Source organism: Hypanus sabinus (genome assembly GCF_030144855.1).
Source record: "Hypanus sabinus isolate sHypSab1 chromosome X2 unlocalized genomic scaffold, sHypSab1.hap1 SUPER_X2_unloc_4, whole genome shotgun sequence".
Taxonomy (NCBI): domain Eukaryota; kingdom Metazoa; phylum Chordata; class Chondrichthyes; order Myliobatiformes; family Dasyatidae; genus Hypanus; species Hypanus sabinus.
Window position 1 is genome coordinate 585,772 of NW_026779004.1, and position 20,342 is coordinate 606,113.

Here is a 20,342-nt window from a genome sequence, read left to right on the forward strand (position 1 = left end):
CACCATGTTCTGCTCACCACAGCCCGTGGGCAGGTCGAGCAAATGATCCAGATTTTCCATCGCGCTTCCCATGAGGTCACCTGCAGGTGAGAGGGAGGGGTCACGGAGTCACGGATCGCATCCCAATCGGAATGAGGAACTCATGTTCCTAGAACCTCTGACCCAACCTCGGAAACCCACCCCATTTCACGTGCCGCAGCAAGAGTGAGGTTACTACACTCCCCGCTGCCTCTTCTTTTTACAAACTATAAGAGTTTACTTACATCACAAATGCACAAGGTACAAATATTCAGCATTTACAAGACAGTGAGTAGACCTACATTAAAATATGGTCAGTACTGTCTGTTGGACAATTGATATCATGGGGGTCCCACCTCTCCCGGCAGTCCCCCAATGTACCCATTGCGACGGCATGCTCGCTGTCCAAGGACAGCCGGGCACGAGCGTACTCGACAAAGGGGCAGGCAGTCGGCCTGGGCAACGCCCTCTACTTTACTCCGCCTCGATCCGCGAATGTCTATCTTGTTCAGGCCTAGGAACAAGCCCACCAGGACATTATCTTCACGACCCGCTCACTTCTGAACTGGGTGCTCATATGAGAAGCGCGGGAGAATAGTTCAACCAGAACCTTGGCAGCAGCCCCTTGAAAAACTCAAGGAGGGGCTGCATCCTCTCATGTTCTGAGTAAACGTGGAATACGAACTCAGAATGGATAGGTGGACGGGGTGTCATTGAACCTGCTCAAAAACCTGTTGGGTGGTACTGCCTGATCCCCACTTGGAGATCACCCTCACGACCCGCTCACTTCCGCACTGGGTGCTCTTACATGAGAAGCGCGGGACGGACAAATTTGCAGCCAGAACCTTGGCAGCAGCCCCTTGAAAAACTCAGAGAGGGGATGCATCCTCTCACAGTCTGATTAAACGAGGAATACGGACTCTTCCCGCCCTCAAAATGGATAGGTGGACGGGGTGTCATTGAACCTGCTCAAAAACCTGATCCTTACCCAGCACGGTGACGTAGGCTCTGGCCGATCCTTCCACCACGTCTTCTGGGACCTGGAGATGGATCTTCTCGGTGATGTCTTTCCCTGCGGGTGAGACAAAAGAACATGGGCCTTTGGTAAGAGGAGTGACTCTCGCCTCCACCCTTGCTGTGACCACCCTCCCCACAACAACACCACAGCATTGGTTCATTTTCTGGTTTACGCCCAGTGGCCACTTTATGAGGTACCCCCGTACACCTGCTCGTTAATGCAAGCATCTCATCAGCCAAGAACACGGGAACAACTCAATGCATCAAAGCATGCTGACGTGGTACTTCTTGTTCAGACCAAACCGAAACAGGGTTAGAATAGTGAGCTAAGTGATTTTGACGGTGTTGCTCAGAAGCCGTAAATGGCGTTAATAAGAAGGCGTATTGTGTGTTGGCCTTCCTCAGCCGTGGGGCTGAATTCAAGAGCCGTGAGGTAATGTTACAGCTATACAAGACCTTATTTTGACCCCACTTGGATTACTGCGTACAGTTCAAGTCACCTCAATGCAGGGAGGATGTGGAAACTATAGAAAGATTGCAGAGAAAATTTAGAAGGACGTTGCCTGGATAGGTGAGAATGCCTTATGAAAATAGGTTGAGTGAACTTGGTCGTTTCTCCTTGGAGCGACTGTGGATGAGAGGTGACCTGATTCAGGCGTATAGGATGCTGAGAGGTAGCGATCGTGAAGCTTCTTCCTAGGGCTAAAATGGCTAACACGAGGGACATAGTTTTAATGTGCTTCAAAACAGATACAAGGGGGATATCAGAAGTAAGATTTTTTTTCACACAGAGAGTGGTGGGCGCGTGGAATGCATTGCCGGCGACAGTGGTGAAGGCGGTTAAGCTAGGGTCTTTTAAGAGAATCTTACGTAGTTAAGTGGAGCTTAGAAACACAGAGAGCAGGGGAATTGTAGGCAGTTTCTAAAGTACCTTTCATGGTCAGCACAACGTTGTGCGCCGAAGGGCAGATCAGCTGTAAATTTTTATGTGCGATGTTGTATGACCGTGGAATGATTGTTGGTGCCAGATGGGGTGGATTGAGTATTTCAGAAACTGGCTGACCTCCTGGGATTTTTCTCAGAGTTTACAGAGAATGGTGTGGAAAAAAAGTCCAGTATGCGGCAGTTTAGTGGGCGAAAAAGAGATCCACCTACCAGCAGGACAGAGCAAGGAGGTGTGCGACAACTCGGTCTCTGAGCCTTCGGGCTGCGGAGAGAGAGACATGGAGTGAGACACAGTGAAGGGCAAAGAGGGACGGAAGGGAGGAGGAGAATGAAAGAGGGATTGAGAGGATGAGGAAGGGAGTGAGCGGATGGAGGGAGATTGAGGACAGTGAATGAGAGAAAAGTGAGGAACGGGGAGGGAGAATTGTGGGCTGTGAGTGAGGAGCAGAAAGGAATAGGAATAAGGTCAGAGAGGGAAGATTTTGACGGAATGAGGGAGGATTGAGTGGAATTCAGGGTTGTAAATGAGGGGGGAATGAGAAAGGGTGAGGGCAGTGAACGAGGAGGAGTAAGGGATAGGAGTGAGGTGAGTGAAGGCGGGTTCCGACAGGGAATGAGCGAGGAGTGAGGGATAATGGTCAGGACCACAAGGGAAAGCGAGACAGGGACATGGTGTGTGGGGGTGGCGTCCCCAGGAGGGGACGGACTCCGGCTCCGGGTACCCGCGCTGACCTCGATAATCAGCGGCTTGCGGATGATGTCGACGGCTCCCTTCGGCGGAACGACGACAACTTCGTTCCCACAAAGGGTGGACGAGTGGACAGACTCTGCCCGCACAGTGATGTTCATCTCGCCTGGGGACAAATAGAGAGGGTGAGTGGAATAGAGTGAGGAGGGGAGGTAGGGAGGCGAGAAATGGAGCGGGAGAAGAGGACTTCAGGTGATGGGACGGAGAAAGGGAGAAAGGGAGGCGGAAAGTCGGGCAAGGGAGAGAGAGAGAACGACACTCCTATCTCCCTAACTTAGGGGTCAGTGAGACTGTGATAGGGAACAGAGACCCGGGTCTTATTCATCTCTCCCTCCTTCCCTAACCCAAAGAATGTTGGGGTAGGGATAGGGAACGGACACCCGGGGATGATTTACCCCCACCCTCCCTCCCTAACCGAGGAGTCGGTGGGACTGTGATGGGGAACGGGAATCCGCGGCTGATTCACGACCCTCATTCCCTCCCTCCCGAACACAAGGGTCAGTGCGACAGGGACGGTGAGAGGGAACACGGGCCTGAACCTCTCTCCGTAATTAGGCGTCGGTGTTGCAGGGATGGAGAACGGAAACCAGAGGGTGATTCACACCCTTCCTTACTCAAGGCTTGGTGGGATAGCGATGGGGAGAGGGAAGGGCAGCGGAATCGCGCTGTATCCCAGCGGAATCCCAGCTCAGTCGTCGGTGGAAATGGAATGGGAAACAAGAATAGGGTTCTGAGTCACCACTCCCTCCCTCACTGAACAACGGATCAAAGGGACAAGAATGCGGAAAGGAAAGCCGGGGCTGATTTATCCCCTACCTCCCTCACCCAGAAGTCAGTTGGGCAGGGATGAGGAACGAGAAACCGAGGCTGATTCACCCCTCTCACTTCTTCCCGAGACCAGACGTCAGTGGGACACGGATGGGGAGAAGGAGCACAGCGTTAACATACCCTCTCCCTCCTTAACTCAATGGTCGATGGGACAGGAATAGGCAGTGGTAAACAGGGGTTGATTCACCACGTTCCCTCCCACCCTAATCCAGGGTTCAGCGGGGCAGGGATGGTGAGAGGGAACCCGGGCCTGATTAACAAACCCACCCTAACCCAGTGTCAGTTGGGCAGGTGTGGTGAACGGGAACACGGACCTGAGTCCCTCAATAACCAAGGGGCCGGTACAATATGGATGGGGAGAGGGAACCCGGATCTCATTTAACCCTCCCTCCCTAACCCAGTGTCAGTTGGGCAGGTGTGGTGAACGGGAAGACGGACCTGAGTCCCTCAATAACCAAGGGGCCGGTACAATATGGATGGGGAGAGGGAACCCGGATCTCATTTAACCCTCCCTCCCTAACCCAGTGTCAGTTGGGCAGGTGTGGTGAACGGGAAGACGGACCTGAGTCCCTCAATAACCAAGGGGCCGGTACAATATGGATGGGGAGAGGGAACCCGGATCTTATTTAACCCTCCCTCCCTAACCCAGTGTCAGTTGGGCAGGTGTGGTGAACGGGAAGACGGACCTGAGTCCCTCAATGACCAAGGGGCCGGTACAATATGGATGGGGAGAGGGAACCCGGATCTCATTTAACCCTCCCTCCCTAACCCAGGGGTCGATGGGGCAGGGATGCGGAACGGGAAACTGAAGGTGATTCACCCCGTTTCCTCTCTTTCCCTAAAGGGTCGCTGGGACAGTACTGGGCAACGGGAGCCCCGATCTGATTCACACTCTCCCTCCCGACCTAATCGTGGGGTCAGTGGGACAGGTATGGGGAGCGGAAACCCGGGTCCGATTCACACTCTCGCTCTCTCCCTGAACCCAGCGGTCGGTGGGATGAGGATGGGGAGCGGGAACCCGGGGCTGATTCACCACACCTCCCCCACACTCTAACCCAGGTGTTAGTGGGACAGGGATCAGGAGAGTTCATCCAGCGCCGAAATAACCCCTTCGTTATCTAACCCACTGTTCAGAGGGACAGGGAGAGGTAGAGGAAACCCTTGGCTGATTTAACCCCTCCCTCACTAACCTAGGAGTTGGTGAGTCAAGGACCGGGAGAAGGAGCACAGCGCCAAATTAACCCCCTCCTCCTCAGTCCATTATATTCCAGGGTTCGGTGGGAGACGGATAGGGAACAGGAACCCAGGGGTCATTCACCCCGTTCCCTCCTGAACCACGGTGTCGATGGGACAGGGATGGGGAACGGAAACCCGAGTTTGATTCAACCCCTCCCCCTCTCCTTAACCTAGGGGTTTCTGGGACAAGGACAGGGAGAGGAAAACAGACACTGAATCGCCCCTCCCTCCCAAACCCAGGGGCTTGTGGGACAGCGATGGGGAACGAAACCCGGGGCTGATTCACCTTGACCCTCCCTCCCTAACCCAGGGTCAGTGGGCGAGGGTTGGGGAGGGGAACCAGGGTGTGATTTACACTCTTCCCTCCCTCCCTAAGCCAGGAGTCATTGGACAGGGAAGTGGCGGGGAGTCCAGGGGCTGATTCATCCTTATGTTCAGAGACCGCACATTGTACTCACCCAACCCCGAGGCGGTCAGATTCCAACTGAGGGTAACGCTGCCCTTGGACAGGACGCATACTTCGCGTTCACGGTTGGAGAACGCCATATCGAAGCCCTCAGCTTCAACCAGGGTGACCTTGACCTTGTGACGGTGGGAGAGAGAAGGGGAGAAGGGCGTCAACTGGGAACTCAAGGTGCGGACAATCCGGCCAAGACGGTGCCCATAGACAACAGGCAGTCCGGATGGGCAGATGGGGAGAATAAGGAACGCTGTAGGAGGGGGTGAAGCGAGAAAGCTGTGGAAGGGGTCGAGGAGTGAACTTTGTTGAAGGATGAGTAGGGAACTGTGGAAGGGCTGTAGGAGGGGTAGAGGAGGGAACATAGTGGGAGGGTGAGAAGAGAGGGCGCTGTGGACGGGGTGAAGATGGAACGGTGTGGATGGGTGAGGAGGGAATGCTGTGGGAGGGTGAGGAAAGAACGCTGCAGTTAGGATTGAGGGCGATCGCTGTTTTGAGATGATGAGAAGGAAAAGCTGGGGTCGAAAAGGGAAGGGAAACGCTGAATGAAAAGGTGAGGATTGTACGCTGTAGGGGTGAGGGTGAAAGCGGTAGGAAGGGTTCAGGAGGAACCCCAGGGGTTCAGGGTGAATCGCCGTGGAAGCGGTGAAGAGAGAATGCTCTTGAAGTGGGCTAGGAGGGAGCCCTGTGAGAGGGCTCGAGGAGGGAACGCTATTGGACAGAGGGAGGAGGTGACTCTGCAGGGGCTATCGAGAAGTGAAGGGGGTACGCTGCGAAAAAACGTGAGGAGGAAACGCTGTTTGACAGGTGAGGAGAGAACGTTGTGGGACAGAAGTGAGGAGGGACCCCTCACTTGTGGGGTGTGAGGATGCAATGCTGTGGAAGGGTGAGGAGGGAAAACTGAGGGAGTGAGTGAGGAAAGGACGTGGTGAGAGGCAGTTCAGGGGGATTCCTGTAGGAAGGGTGATAAGGGAACACTGGGAGCGACCGTGGAGAGGATGCTGTGGGAGAGGGAGCGGAGGGGAAAATGTTGGAGGGATTGAGGAGGGAAGGCTATGGAAGGGGGTGAGTGAACGCAGTGAGAGACGTTCGGGGAGGGAAGCTGTGGGAATGGGTGAGGAAAGGACACTGTGAGGGGGGGTGAGGAGGGAACACTGTGGGAGCGACGCGAGAAGGGAACGCTGTGCGAGTGGATGAGAAAGGATGCTGTGAGATGGTGAGGAGGGTATCTGTGGAAGGGGCTGAATAGTGGGTGGAGGTGAGGAAGGAATTCTGTGGAGGGGTGAGGAGGGAACCCAGTGGAAGTGGATGAGGAGGGGACGCTTTGGGAGAGGCTGGTGAGGAAAAGCTGTGGTATCTGTTGTGGAGGCAAACCTCTGTGAGATGGCGAGGAAAGGACGAAGTGAGAGCTGATGTGGAGGGAACTGTGGGAGAGGGTAAGGAAAGCACGCTGTGAGAGGGGGTGTCAGGGCACTGCGTGGGCTTAAGTGAGAAAGGAAAACTGTGGGAGAGGGTATTGAAGAAACGCTGTTGGAGGAGGCGAGGACTGAACATGGGATCGGGGCGAGGAGGGAAGGCTGTGGGTGAGGATGAGGAGGGCAAACTGTGGGAGGGGTAAGGAGGGAACGCTGTGGGAGAGGGTGAGGAGGGAAAACTGTGGGAGGGGTAAGGAGGGAACGCTGTGGGAGAGGGTGAGGAGGGAAAACTGTTGGAGGGGTAAGGAGGGAACGCTGTGGTGGGATCTGGAATGGAAGGCTGCGGGAGGGAGTTGAAGAGGTAACGCTGTGGGAGGGGGTGTGAGCGAACGTTGAGGGAGGGCTGAGGAATGAACGCTGTGGAGCAGATTATAGAATTAACGCTGTGGGAGGGTGAGCCGGACACGCTGTTGAATGGGGTGAAGAGGGAACTGTGGGAGGGAGTTGAGGAGGGAATGCTGTAGGAAGGGATGAGCAAGGAAAACCCTGGAAGAGAGGTAACGATGGAACACTGTGGAAAGTGCTGATGAGGCAATGTTGTGGGTGGGAATGAGGACAGGATGATGTGGGAGGGGTTGAGGAGTGAATGCTGTGGGACGGTCGAGAAAGTTAGGGAGAAACGCTGTGAAAGATGTGAGGAGGGAACGCTGTGGGAGGGGGCCGAGAGGGAACGCTCTGCGAAGGTGCGGAGAAGGGAACATAGTGGGAGGGGCGGAGGAAAGAACACAGTGGAGGGAGGTGAGGAAGGAATTCTGTGGGAGGGGTTGTGAGCGAAAGCAGTGAGAGGGGTGAGGAATGAATGCTGGGAGGGAGTGAGGAGGGAATCCTGCCGTTGGGGGTCAGGGGGAAATGCTATGTGAGGTGCTGAGGGGGGAGTGAGGAGAGATCTCTGCAATGAGGAACTTTGTGGAAGAATTGCGGAATATCGCTGAGGGAGCGTCTGGCACAGTCCGTTGAGGGATCAGTTGGGATTTGACTCCGTGAGGGTCCCAAATTCGGCGGAACACCCAGCGCCTCCCCCTTACCATTAGACTCTCCGCCATGTAGTTGAAGACCTTCGCTTTGAGGGAGAAGCCCTCGGTCCTTACGACGGAGTAGGGCAGCACCAGGTCCACGAAGAAGGGCTTAAAGGCGAACAGAGACACCGTGTCCGAGAGCCCAAAGCCTGCGTCCCCGCTGCAGAACGCACTCCCCTTCCACTCGGTGATGGCGTCCGGGACCGTGACTTCAAGGTTGGAGTGTCCGGTGGAACTGTGCGCAGCGAGGATGGATGTGCGGGTGAGATAGAGGCCGCTCGATCCATCCACTTTTGGCCCTCCCACTCAAGGCAGAATCGCAGAGAGATGTGGCCCCGTCACCCATGTCGACGGGAAAGCACCCTCCACCCGAAGCACTCTTCACGTCCCAGGATGTGTGACCCTTCCTCATATACACCCCTCGTTATCTCTGTGACACCCCCTCTCATCCTGCACCATCTCCACGTCAATCTTACACACCGTTCGCCTCTCCCTGTCTCCGTCACCCACCCTCCCCTATACCCCTTCCCATCTCCATCACATTCTCCCTCCCGCGCACACCTCCCCGTCTCCGTCATCACCTCGCATCCCTGCACCCATCTCAGTCTCCGTCACCCCCTTACATCCCTCCTCGCCTCTTTCATCTCTACCTCCCCTGACCCCCTCCTCGTCTCTGTCACCCCTTCCCGCTCCTGCAGCCATCCCTGTCTCCGTCACTCCCACCCTCCACTCCTCGCTTCCTGCCCCGGCAGTCCTCTACATTTTTGCAAACACCACCACCCGCGGTATATCCGATATGGCGTTGAGACCCTCTGCCTCACAGGGAGCCGTTTTCCCGGGAACCCTGTGAGCGGACCTCGGACCCCGAGCACTACTCCCAGGTCCGGGTGGTCCCACCTGGTGGAGATCAGGCGCGGGGTCTCTGGGTAGTAGACTCGGACCTTTTTTTCTAGGGGACTCGCTCCGGGCACTGGGCACTACTGAGTGGCAGAGCTCAGAACCAAGCCAGGTCTAGGCTAATGGCTAGTGTCTCCATTATGGGAGTTCCGTGGTCTGCAACATGATATATTTGGAATGAAAGCTTCGGGGTGGCCGTAGGAGGGTGAGGGGGTGGGGACGAAATTCTCCGGGCTGGTGGGCATTTTCAGAGCCGTGCAGTCGCGTAAGGTTCTGTGAGGTTCGAACAGCTTAGGGAAAGTTGTTCCTCCACCGCGCCCCGCCTCTGTAAATCCATCTATCCCCCTGCCACTAACAGCTTTCCCCCCCCCTTCTATAAAGCCACATAGGATCTAAAACATTCCTCCATACCTGTAACCCCTTTCAGCGTCTACACTTTTCCCCGTCTCTATATTGCCATTGCCCCTCAGGACCCAACAGCTCTCCCCGTGTTATCACCCCTACAAACTCAGCACCACATATGACTTCTGTAACCCCCTTTGGACCTTCAGAATAAGCCAGGAAAATATAACCCAGGGAGTCTGACATCGTAGGGGGAAAGTTATTGGGGGGTATTCTAAGGGGTCAGATGCTGTACATAACTTTTCAGATAGACACGGAGTGATTCAGGTTAGTCAGCAGGTAGCAGATTTTGTGTAAGCAATCTGACAGAGTTTTTCGAGGATGTTACCAGGAAAGCGGATGAGGGTAAGGCAATGAATGCTGTCTACACTGACTTTAGCGAGGGATTTGACAGGGTCCCGCATGGGAGGTTGGTCAGGAAGTTTCAATCTCTCGGTATTCAAGATGAGGTAGTACATTGGATTAGACATTGGGTGTGTGGGAGAAGCCAGAGAGTGGTAGATGATGCCTCCAACTAGCAGCCCCAATACCCCTCCCTCGTGTGAATGGGAAGATCTCACAAACTGGATGCTGTTCCTACACTTCAGCCCCACGCCTCTGTAAACCCCCTCTGGGCAGAATCCCTTTCCAGATATATACTGCTCCTGCCAGCTATTTCACACCTCTCTGTCTCTACACCTCTTCGAACGTAACACTTCTCACTGCCCTGTCTCCCTCATACACTCCTGCCTCTATATTCTTGACGGTATTTAATCTCCCCTAGCCGCTATACTCCACCCCACATTGGAAACCTCCAACCTTCCTGGACCCTGTGGGTGGAAAATGCAAAAGAGCAGAGATATTTAAAATATCTTAGCACCTGGAGATGCACTGGGAGTATGGAAGCTCTAGTCCAGCGTCTGAGATCAGTGGTGGTAAAATTATTGGAAGCTACTCTAATGCACTGTGTATATAATTACTTGGATTACCAGGGACTGATTAGTGGAAGTCAGCAATGATTTGTGCATGCTGGATCACGTCTGCCCAACCTTTTAGAATTCTTCGAAGTTAACAGGGAAGTTCATAGCTCAAGTCAGTGGATCTTGTCTACATGGACATTAGCAATACAATCTTACAGAGTTTTTCGAGGATGTTACCACGAAAGCGGATGAGGGTAAGGGAGTGAATACTGTCTACTCGGACGTTAGCGAGGGATTTGACAGGGTCCCGCATAGGAGGTTGGTCAGGAAGGTTTAGTTGCTTGGCATTCAAGATGAGGTAGCAAATTGGATTAGATATTGGTTTTAATGGAAACCAACCACCAGCCCCTGCACGCCACCACGTCTCCGTCAACCCCACCTTCCCCTACGCCCCACCCCCTCTCGGTCACGCCTTCCCTCCCGTACATCCTCCCGTCTCCATCACTCCCTCCGTCTCCTACCCCGTCCCAGTCTCTGTCACTCCCTCCTTCACCTACGCCCCTCCACGTCTCCGTCACTCACTCCCTCCTCTATACCCATCAGAGCGGTCTACCCATCCCTTCCCTACACCCCCATCTCTGTCACCCCCCCTCCCTCCCGTCCCCGTCACCGTCAACACTTCCCTGTCCTCATCACACACTGCCCCCCATGTCTGCCATCCCGTCTCTCCCATTCTCACCTCCCCATCTACGTCATCCTCTCCCTGCACTACTCCCTGTTTCCGTCACTCACCCCCCTCCCCTACACCTCTCCTTGTCTCGGTAATGTTCCCGAGTCTCTACACCCCTCACAGTCCCTCTATCTATTTTCGTGTTTCTGTCACCCCCCTCATCCCTCCTCTAATCCACAATATCCGTATGACCCTTACTCTGTCTGTAACTCAGATCTGTCCCCACCCCACCTCTCCGTTACCCGGCTAGATCTCCACAATGATCTCTTTCTGAAACAGATGGGCCCATGACCCGGATCCCGGTGGGTCCTTCGATGGGGCGGAGACCCTGTTCCTGTCGGGAGATGTATTCCCCAAGGTCCCAGAGAGCGGGTTCTCGAAAATGGCACCATTCCCAAGTAAGGGAGGTCCTACCTGACAGGGATCAGTTCCCAGATCCATGTCTCTGGGAAATATTCCCGGACTTTTTCTTCAAGGGGATGCAAACCACCAGCGGGGGAACTCATCAACGGGACCATGTTTTGCACTGCAACATGAAATACCCAGTGAAACGCAACTAGTTCTGATAACGCCCTCAGGACAGAATTCCTCTCCTGATATCTACAACCCCTTCCAGCCATTACACCCTTTCTGTCTCTACAATGCCCCTCACGACATAATACCTCTCTCCGTCTCCGTCACCCATCCTGCCTCCACATTGCAGCCAGTATCTGTATACCTCTGCAGCCGCTACATCCCGCCGTAAATCTGAAACCACCAACAGTCCCTACACTTGTCCCGCACCCTGTGGGAGGCAGGTGCAGAATAGCAGAGATATTGAAACATCCTTAGCCACGGGCGGTGCACTAGAGGATTAGAGGACAGCTCATGTTGTTCCGTTGTTTAAAAAAGGCTGCAAGCATAATCTGGGGAACTATAGTCAAGCAAGACCGACATCTGTAACGGAAAGTTATAGGAAGCTATTTTAATGCACTAGATACATAATTTTGTGGCTTGTCAAGGACTGGTTAGAAACATAAAAAATAGGAACTGAAAACCTACAGCACAACACAGTCCACAAAGCTGTGCCGGACATATCCCTATCTTAGAACTACCGAGGCTTTACCAATAGCCCTTTATTTTTCTAAGCTCCATGTAGCAATCCAGGAGTTTCTTAAAAGATCTTGTCCTTTCCGACTCCACCACCGCCGCCGGCAGCCCATTCCACGCACTCACCATTTTCTGCGTAAAAAAAAAACCTTACCACTGACATATCCTCTATACCAAAATCGAAGAGCCTTAAAACTATGCTTTCTCGTGCTAGCTATTTCAGCCCTGGAAAAAAAAAAGCCTCTGACTATCCACACGATCAATGCCTCTCATTATCTCGTACACCTCCCATCCTCCGTTGCTCCAAGGAGGAAAAGCCGAGTTCAATCAACCTATTCTCATAAGGCATGCTCCCCAATCCAGGCAACATCCTTGTAAATCTCTTCTATGTTTTCCACGACCTTCCTGTGGTGAGCCGACCAGAACTGAGCACAGTACTCCAAGTGAGGTCTGACCAGGGTCCTGTATAGCTGCAACATTACCTCTCGGCTCTGAAACTCAGTCCCACGATTGATGAAGGCCAATGCACTGTCTGCCTTCTTAACCACAGAGTCAACCTGCGTAGCAGCTTTGAGTGTACTATACACTCGTATATCAAGATTCCTCTGATCCTCCACACTGCCAAGAGTCTTACCATTAATGCTATATTCTGCCATCATATTTGACCTACCAAAATGAACCACCTCACGCCTATCTTGATTGAACTCCATCTGCAACTTCTCAGCCCAGTTTTGTATCCTATCAATGTCCCATTTTAACCGCTGACAGTCCTCCACACTATCCACAACACTCCCCCCCCCCCCCAACATTTGTGTCATTAGCAAACGTAATAACCCATCCCTACACTTCCTCATGCAGGTCATTGATGAAAATCCCAATGAGTACGGGTTCCAGAACAGACCCCTGAGGCGCAGCACTGGTTACCGGCCTCCATGCAGAAAATGACCCGTCTGCAACCAGCCTGTGCCTTTTGTAGGCAAGCCAGAGCTTGCTGTGATCCCCGTGGATCACATACCTGCTTACTTTCTCAAGAAGCCTTTCATAAGGTACCTTATCAAATACCTTGCTAAAATCAATACACACGACATCTCCGGCTCTACCTTCATCTCTGTGCTTAGTCACATCATCAAACAATTCAGTCAGGCTCGCAAGGCATAACCTGCTTTTGAAGAAGCCATGCTTACTATTCCAAACCATATTATGGCTCTGCAAATGTTCCTAAACCCTGCATGTCAGTATCTTCCCCTTAAACCTACCTGAAGAAACAATCACTGAAGAAAGACTCACTGGCCTATAATTTCCTGGGCTATCCTTGATCCCTTTCTTGAAAAAGGGAACAATATCCACAACACTCCATCCTCCGGAATCTCTCCATCTTTATTGATAATGTAAAATCATTCCAGAGGCTCAGCAATCTCTTCCCTTGCTTCCCACGGTAGGCTGGGGTATATACCATCCGGTCCTGGTGACTTACCCAACTTGATGCTTTCGAAAAGGTCCAGCAAATCCTGTTCCTTAATATCTACATGCTCAGGCTTTTCAGTCCTCAACGTTATTCCGACAATACCAAGATCCTTTTCCGCAGTGAGTACTGAAGCGAAGTATTCATTAAGTACCTTAACTATTTCCTCCTGTTCCCTACACACTCTTCCACTCTCACACTTGTTTAGTCCTATTCTCTCACATCTTATCCTCTCGCTCTTCATATGCTTGTAGAATGCCTTAAGGTTTTTCTTAAGCTCCTTCCTGCTCACCTTATGACCTTCTACACTCCTATCATTACCTACATTTTTGAACCTTTTGTAAGCTTTTCTCTTCTTCTTGATAAGATTTACAACAGCCTTTGTACCCCACAGATCTGTACCGTACTATTCTTTCTATGCCTCCTTGGAGCGTACCTACTCAGAACACCACGCAAATATCCCCTGAACATTTGCTACATTTCTTCCGTACGTTTCCCTGAGAACATCTGTTTCCAGTTTATGCTTCCACGATCCTGCCCGATATCCTCCAAATAAATGTTTCCCTAACTTGTCTGTTCCTATCCCTCTCCAATGCTGTGGTAAAGGAGACAGAATTGTGATCACTATCCTCAATGCTGGCCCACAGGGGGACCTGGTACATGATCAGGTTCGTTTTCCAATACCGAATCAACAACAGCCTCTACTCTTGTAGGCGTCTCTACATATTTAAACCATATAAAAATTACAGCACGGAAACAGGCCATCTCGGCCCTTCTAGTCCCACCGAACTGCACGCAGCCCATAACCTTCCATTCTTTTCCAGTCCATATACCTATCCATTTTTTTAAAATGACAATATCGAACCTGTCTCTACTACTTCTACTGGAAGCTCGTTCCCCACAGCTACCACTCTCTAAGTCAAGAAGTTCCCCTCGTGTTCCACCTAAACTTTTGCACCATAGCTCTCAACTCATATCCTCTTGTTGAAATCGACCCTACTTGTTTAAAAGCCTATCCACGTCACTCTACCTACCCCCTCATAATTTTAAATACCGCTCTCTAACCTTCTACGCTCCAAAGGAGAAATACCTAACTTGTTCAACATTTCCCTGTAACTTAAGTGCTGAAACCCAGGTAACATTCTAGTAAATCTTCTCTGTACTCTCTCTTTTTTGTTGACATCTTTCCTATAATTCGGTGACCAGAACTGTACGCAATACTCCAAATTTGTCCTTACCAATGCCTTGTACAATTTTAACATTACATCCCAACTCCTATACTCAATGCTCTGATTTATAAAGGCCAGCATACCAAAAGCTTTCTTCACCACCCTATCCACATGAGATTCCACCCTTAGGCAACTATGCACCATTATTCCTGGATCTCTCTGTTCTACTGCGTTCTTCAATTATTTACCATGTATGTCATATTTTGATTATTCCTACTCACACTTATCTGCATTAAACTCCATCTGCCATTGCTCAGCCCACTCTTCCGAATGGCCTAAATCTCTCTGAAAGCTTTGAAAACCTTCTTCATTATCCCCAACGCCACCTATCTTAGTTACGTCTGCATACTTATTAATCCAACTTAACACCCCATCAACCAGATCATTGATGCATATGACAAACAACATTGGACCCAGTGCAGATCCTTAAGGTACACCACTGGTCACCGGCCTCCAACCTGACAACCACTACTCTCTGGCATCTCCCATCCAGCCACTGTTGAATCAATTTTACTGCTTAAATATTAATACCTAATCATTGAATCTTCATAATTAAACTTCCTTCTGGAACCTTGTCAAAGGCCTGAGTGAAGTCCATATAGACAACATTCTCTTCTTTACCCTCGTCAACTTTCCACGTAACCTCTTCGAAAAATTCAATAAGATTTGTCAAATATGACCTTCCACGCACAAATCCATGTTGACTGTTCCTAATCAGACACTGCCTATCCAGATAATTATATATATACCATGTCTACGAATACTTTCCATTAATTTACCCACCACTAACGTCAACATTACAGGACGATAATTGCTAGGCTTACTCTTAGAACCGTTTTTAAACAATGGAACCACATGAGCAATACGCCAATCCTCTGGCACCATCCCCGTTTCTAATGATATTTGAATTATTTCTGTCAGAGCCCCTGCTATTTCTACGCCAACTTCCCTCAAGGTCCTAGGGAATATCCTGTCAGGACCCGGAGACTTATCTTCTTTTATAGTCATTAAAAGCGCCAGTATTTCCTCTTCTTTAATCATCATAGTTTCTATAACTACCCTTCTTGTTTCCCTTACCTTACACAATTCAATATCCTTCTCCTTAGTGAATGCTGAAGGAAAGAAATTGTTCAAAATATTCCCCTCCCTTTTGGCTCCATACATTGCTGTCCACACTGATTCTCTAAGTCATATTCTCTATGCTGTAATATTTTCTCTGAAAAGCAATGCAACACCTCCCCTACTTGCCCCACCGATTCTATCACACCTGAATCAACGTCATCCAGGATCGCTTGCTTCTCCATTATTCTCGCACCTGAAGCAACGAAATCCAGGAATAATTATTTGCCAATCATACCCCTCTTGCAACCGTGTTTCACCATTAGCTACATCATTTTTCCAGGTATGAATCCATGCTCTAAGGTCATCCACTTATCTTGAAATGCTCCTAGTATTAAAATAAATGCATTTAAGAAATTCTCCACCTCTTACGCTCTGTTTATCCCTGACGGTGCAAAGAACTTTACGATCTTCATTTTCTTCCTTCTCCCCTACATCTTCGGTCTGAGCGCTCCCCTTCTCTATCCCCTGCCTATCCTCCCTCAGGCACTGTCTACTAGCTTTATCTATTTATGAACTAACCTCTTTTCTCCTAGTGTCTTCAATCTGATTCACACCCTCCCCCCAACCATTCTAGTTTAAAGTCTGCCCAGTAGTCTTAGCCAATCTCCTCGCCAGGATATTGGTCCCCGTGAGATTCAATTGCAACCTGTCTTTTTTGTACAGATCACACCTGCCCTAAAAGAGGCTCCAATGATCCAGAAACTAGAATCCCTGCCCCCTGCTCCAATCCCTCAGCCACGCATTTATCCTCCACCTCACTCCATTCCTACCCTCACTGTCACGTGGCACAGGCAGTAATCCCGAGATTATTACTTTGCGGTTCTTCTTCTCAACTGTCTTCCTAACTCCCTGTATTCTCCTTTCAGGACCTCTTCCCTTTTCTTAACTATGTCATTGGTACCTATATGTACCACGGCCTCTTCTGGCTCCTCACCCTCCCACTTCAGGATATCTTGGACGCGATCAGAAATATCCCGGACCCTGGCACCAGGGAGGCAAACTACCATCCGGGTCTGCTGACTGCGTTCACAGAATCGCCTATCTGACCCCCCAGCTATCGAGTCCCCTCTTCCTTTCCCTACCCCTCTGAGCCACAGGGCCAATCTCTGTGCCGGGGACATGGCAACTGCCGCTTCCCCCAGGTAGGCTGTTCCCCTCAAACAGGAGTACTTATTGTCAAGGGGTACAGCCATTTTTATTTTATAAATAAATTTATTTTATAATAAATGTTATCAATTACATTTAGTTATATTTAATTTAATTATATATTATATTAAATTTAAATAAATTAAATATAAATTATATTTTATTATAATAATATAAAGGAAACCTTTTTTTAGCCAGATAGTAGCATGTCTATGGAAGTCTCTGCAGCAGACGGCGAATCGTTTCCTGATGTCTGGAGCATGGGGCTGAGTGGGATCGTGGATCAGCCATTATGGCTTGATGGAGCAGACGATTTTGTTCCCAGGTGATCCCCTGAACCTCCAAGCACTCTCAGTCTCTCTGTAATTCAGCTCCCCTTCCCCACCACACACCTCCTCCCTCCCACCACCGGACTCCATTCTCCTCCGTTATACCGTCGGATCTCCGCGGCGATCTCCTCCGTATGATAAGCGACCCAGACAATAGCCCCGGTGGGACATTCGGTGGTGCTGAGACCTCTGCCCCTGTTGAGAGTGGTTATCACTGGGATTCCAGTGAGCTGAGTCAGGGATTCTGGGCATCATTCCCAGTTCGGGGGGTGGGAGAAGGATGGCTACTGTTCTTACCTGTGGGGGACCATGTTCCAGATCCTGGTCTCCGGTAAGTATTCCCGGACCTTCTATTCCATGAGAATCATTGCTATTCCGGGCATACAAGCTACCAGGCTGAAGAGGGTACCGGAGAGCCATAATCTAAATGGCACTTGCAATCCGACAGTCAGTACGTGGCCTGGTGGGATGTGATCCCATGGATTAGGTGGTAAGGGGAGGGTGTCCAACATGTTGTGAGGTACAGCTACTACATAATTCTCCATTTCTGTGACACAGCCCCTCCCCAGCAATGTTCCCCATCTCTATAATTCCCTCAGTCCCTACACACCTCTGCAAGTCTGTACTTCCTCCATCTGTTTGCGATCCCGAATGCCTCGATAAACTTTGGCTTTTTGTGAACTGTACTTCCCTCACTGGATCCCTAAACCCATCTATTACACAATTGATTCTCCCTAAGGATGACTCGCGTGTCAGAAGCAACCTCCGTGGACCTTTCCCCAGCCAGTGTCAGGGTGGAACTTTGACGATCTGGAAAACATGCACCGCAGGGAGATCTTCTTGGAATTCCCGTGGTGGGGGGGGGGGGGGGGGTCTCCGATTCTTGGCCCGATTCCTTTACCTAGAGTTCGCTCCTGATAGGAACAACGTCCTATGTATAGGTCTCAGGGAAGTATTCCCGGAATTTTTCCTTCCGGGAGACTCTTTCCTGACCGGGGCATCAGGAAGGTCACCAGACAACTTGAGTAACGCTGCTTCAAAACCGCTGGAGTAACATTCCCGTTCAGAGCTGTTTGTTAGAATAGGACAATACTCACCCCAACTAATCCCAACACCCCAACGTAAATCTATTATTGCAGGGCTGTGGACTTGCACCTCAAGATCGCCCTACACGTCAGCACTGTTCAGGCTCCGCTGTCACCCCTTTACGCTTGATCTTCCATCAGTTCATACTTGACCGGGCTAAACTGCATCGGCCACTTCCCTGCCCGTTTCTGCGTCAGGTATCACCTCGTTCCCTGTCAGCTGTAGGGGCTAAGGGATCCGAAATGGTTGGGAAATGAGAGAGAAATGCACAGGTTTGGAGGGGTTAAGGTCCTTTGTTGTGTGACACCACTAAGTGAGATAATATCTCCAGTGTGTTGGGGTGTGTGCTTCCATCGAAAAGCCGCCTCACCTCATACTTACGAAAAGTAGTCAGCTCATACCCTCCGAAGTAGTAGTAGTCGGAGTAGTCGCAGTTCACTGGGACATAATAATCAAAATCAGTGAAGATCTTTAGCCCCATGCCCTGTGGAGAAAGTCAGAGAATCAATGGGAGGTCAGAGGTCATGAACCTCACCCTCCTTTCCCACATTCACCTCTTCCACACCTGCGACGAGCGTGTGTGAGGAAAATGATATCTCTTTTTGCTATTTTCTTGTCTCCTCTCTCTTTTATCTTCCAGTTAGCACATCGGGCTTTCCATTCCATCGGCTCTCTCCCCCTTCTCCCTCTGACTCCTTTTTGCCAAAGATCTGTCCTCATCTTTCATTTCCTGCCAAGTCTGTTTCCCATTCTGCCTCTCTCCCTGACCCTCCCCCTCTCAGCTAATCACTCATCTTTCCAAGATCCCCTCCTCTTTCGTGGCTTCTTCTTCCTCCTTCTCTTCTTCTGTCCATCTTCATTTTCTCTCTCTCTCTTCCTGAAGATCCCTCCCTCCACTTTCCTTCCCCGCCACTCTATGTCTCCTTCTCTCTCTCCCCCCCCCCTCTCTCTCTCCCCCCTCTCTCTCTCTCCTCTCTCTCTCTCTCTCCTCTCTCTCCTCTTCTCTCTCTCTCTCTCTCTCTCTATCTCTGTCTCTCTCATCTCTCTCTCTCTCCCTCTCTCTCTCTCTCTCTCTCTCTCTCTCTCTCTCTCTCTCTCTCTCTCTCTCTCTCATTCCCTTGCACAGTCTGCTCACTCCCAATTATCATCACCTTTCCTTCGCTACCTCCCGCCCTTTATTCCTCTCGCTCTCTTTTCCTCTACCTCTACTTTATCTTTCTGTCTCTCTCATTCACTTTTTCCCCAAAGATCTCTTCTCATCTTCTTCTCTGCCTTCCCCATCGCTATTGTATTACTCTCTCCTTCTCTGCTTCTCCTCTTCTCTCTCTTCCCAATGTTTTGTCTACTAAAGCCTCACGTTCCCCCTTCATTCCTTGCCACTCTCTCTCTTCCTCCTCCCCTCCCTCTCTCTCTCCCAATCCCCTCCCAACATCCTACCTTGAATTTCTTCATCTCCCTCTAAACCTCAATCTGTCTCAGTTGGATTATTCTTACTAAACCGTAATCTGCAAATACGAGATACCTCGAGGAGTCGGTTGACGTCGAAGACCGACTGCCGATCTTCCGGAGCAATCCTGTAGCCCCCGTCGTCCGGTTTACAAAACTCGTCATCGTCGTCCAGAATCGATTCATGGTAATCATTGAGATCAGACATTGGCAGGCTGGAGTAGATCTGCAGAGAGAGAGAGAGAGAGAGAGAGAGAGAGAGAGAGAGAGAGAGAGAGAGAGAGAGAGAGAGAGAGAGAGAGAGAGAGAGAAAGAGAGAGAGAGAGAGAAAGGAGGGAGAGAGAGAGCGAGAAAGGAGGGAGTAAGGAGACAGATTGTGCGGAGAGAGAGGGAGGGAGAGAGAGATAGGGAGGGGTAGAAGGAAGGGGAGGGAGAGGGAGGAGTGGAAGACAGAAAGGGGAAAGGAGGAGCGCGAGGTTGAGAAGGATGGGGAGTATATTCATATGATATATGAAGTGAGAGTGAGGAGGAAGAGAGAAAGTGGAAGAAAGCGGAGAGAGGGGGCAGAGAGAGAAGGAGAGAGAAAGGGGAGAGAGAGAATGGGAGAAGGGAGGAGATTGTGGAGAGAGGGGGGAAAGTGGAGAGAGGGGTGAGAGAGGGGAGAGAGAAAGGGGGAGAGAATGGGAGAAGGGAGAGAGACTGGGGAGAGAGGGGGAGAGATTGGGGAGAGAGGAGGAGAAAGTGTCAGGAGAGAGGAAAGAAGAA

The 20,342-nt window shown here is 50.9% G+C and overlaps 1 protein-coding gene across 1 annotated transcript in view; it reads right to left on the reverse strand.

Annotated features, from left to right (window-relative positions):
• The window catches only part of LOC132385901 (murinoglobulin-2-like), a 100,438-nt gene that overhangs the window by 39,069 nt on the left and 41,027 nt on the right, over window positions 1–20,342 (reverse strand). The window contains 10 exon segments of the mRNA XM_059958140.1: window positions 1–80; window positions 1,007–1,090; window positions 2,191–2,242; window positions 2,713–2,834; window positions 5,251–5,374; window positions 7,750–7,975; window positions 11,083–11,194; window positions 15,716–15,763; window positions 18,513–18,615; window positions 19,654–19,803. The exon segment at window positions 1–80 is cut by the window's left edge and continues 97 nt beyond it. Of these exon segments, the coding sequence (XP_059814123.1) occupies window positions 1–80; window positions 1,007–1,090; window positions 2,191–2,242; window positions 2,713–2,834; window positions 5,251–5,374; window positions 7,750–7,975; window positions 11,083–11,194; window positions 15,716–15,763; window positions 18,513–18,615; window positions 19,654–19,803 (1,101 nt within the window).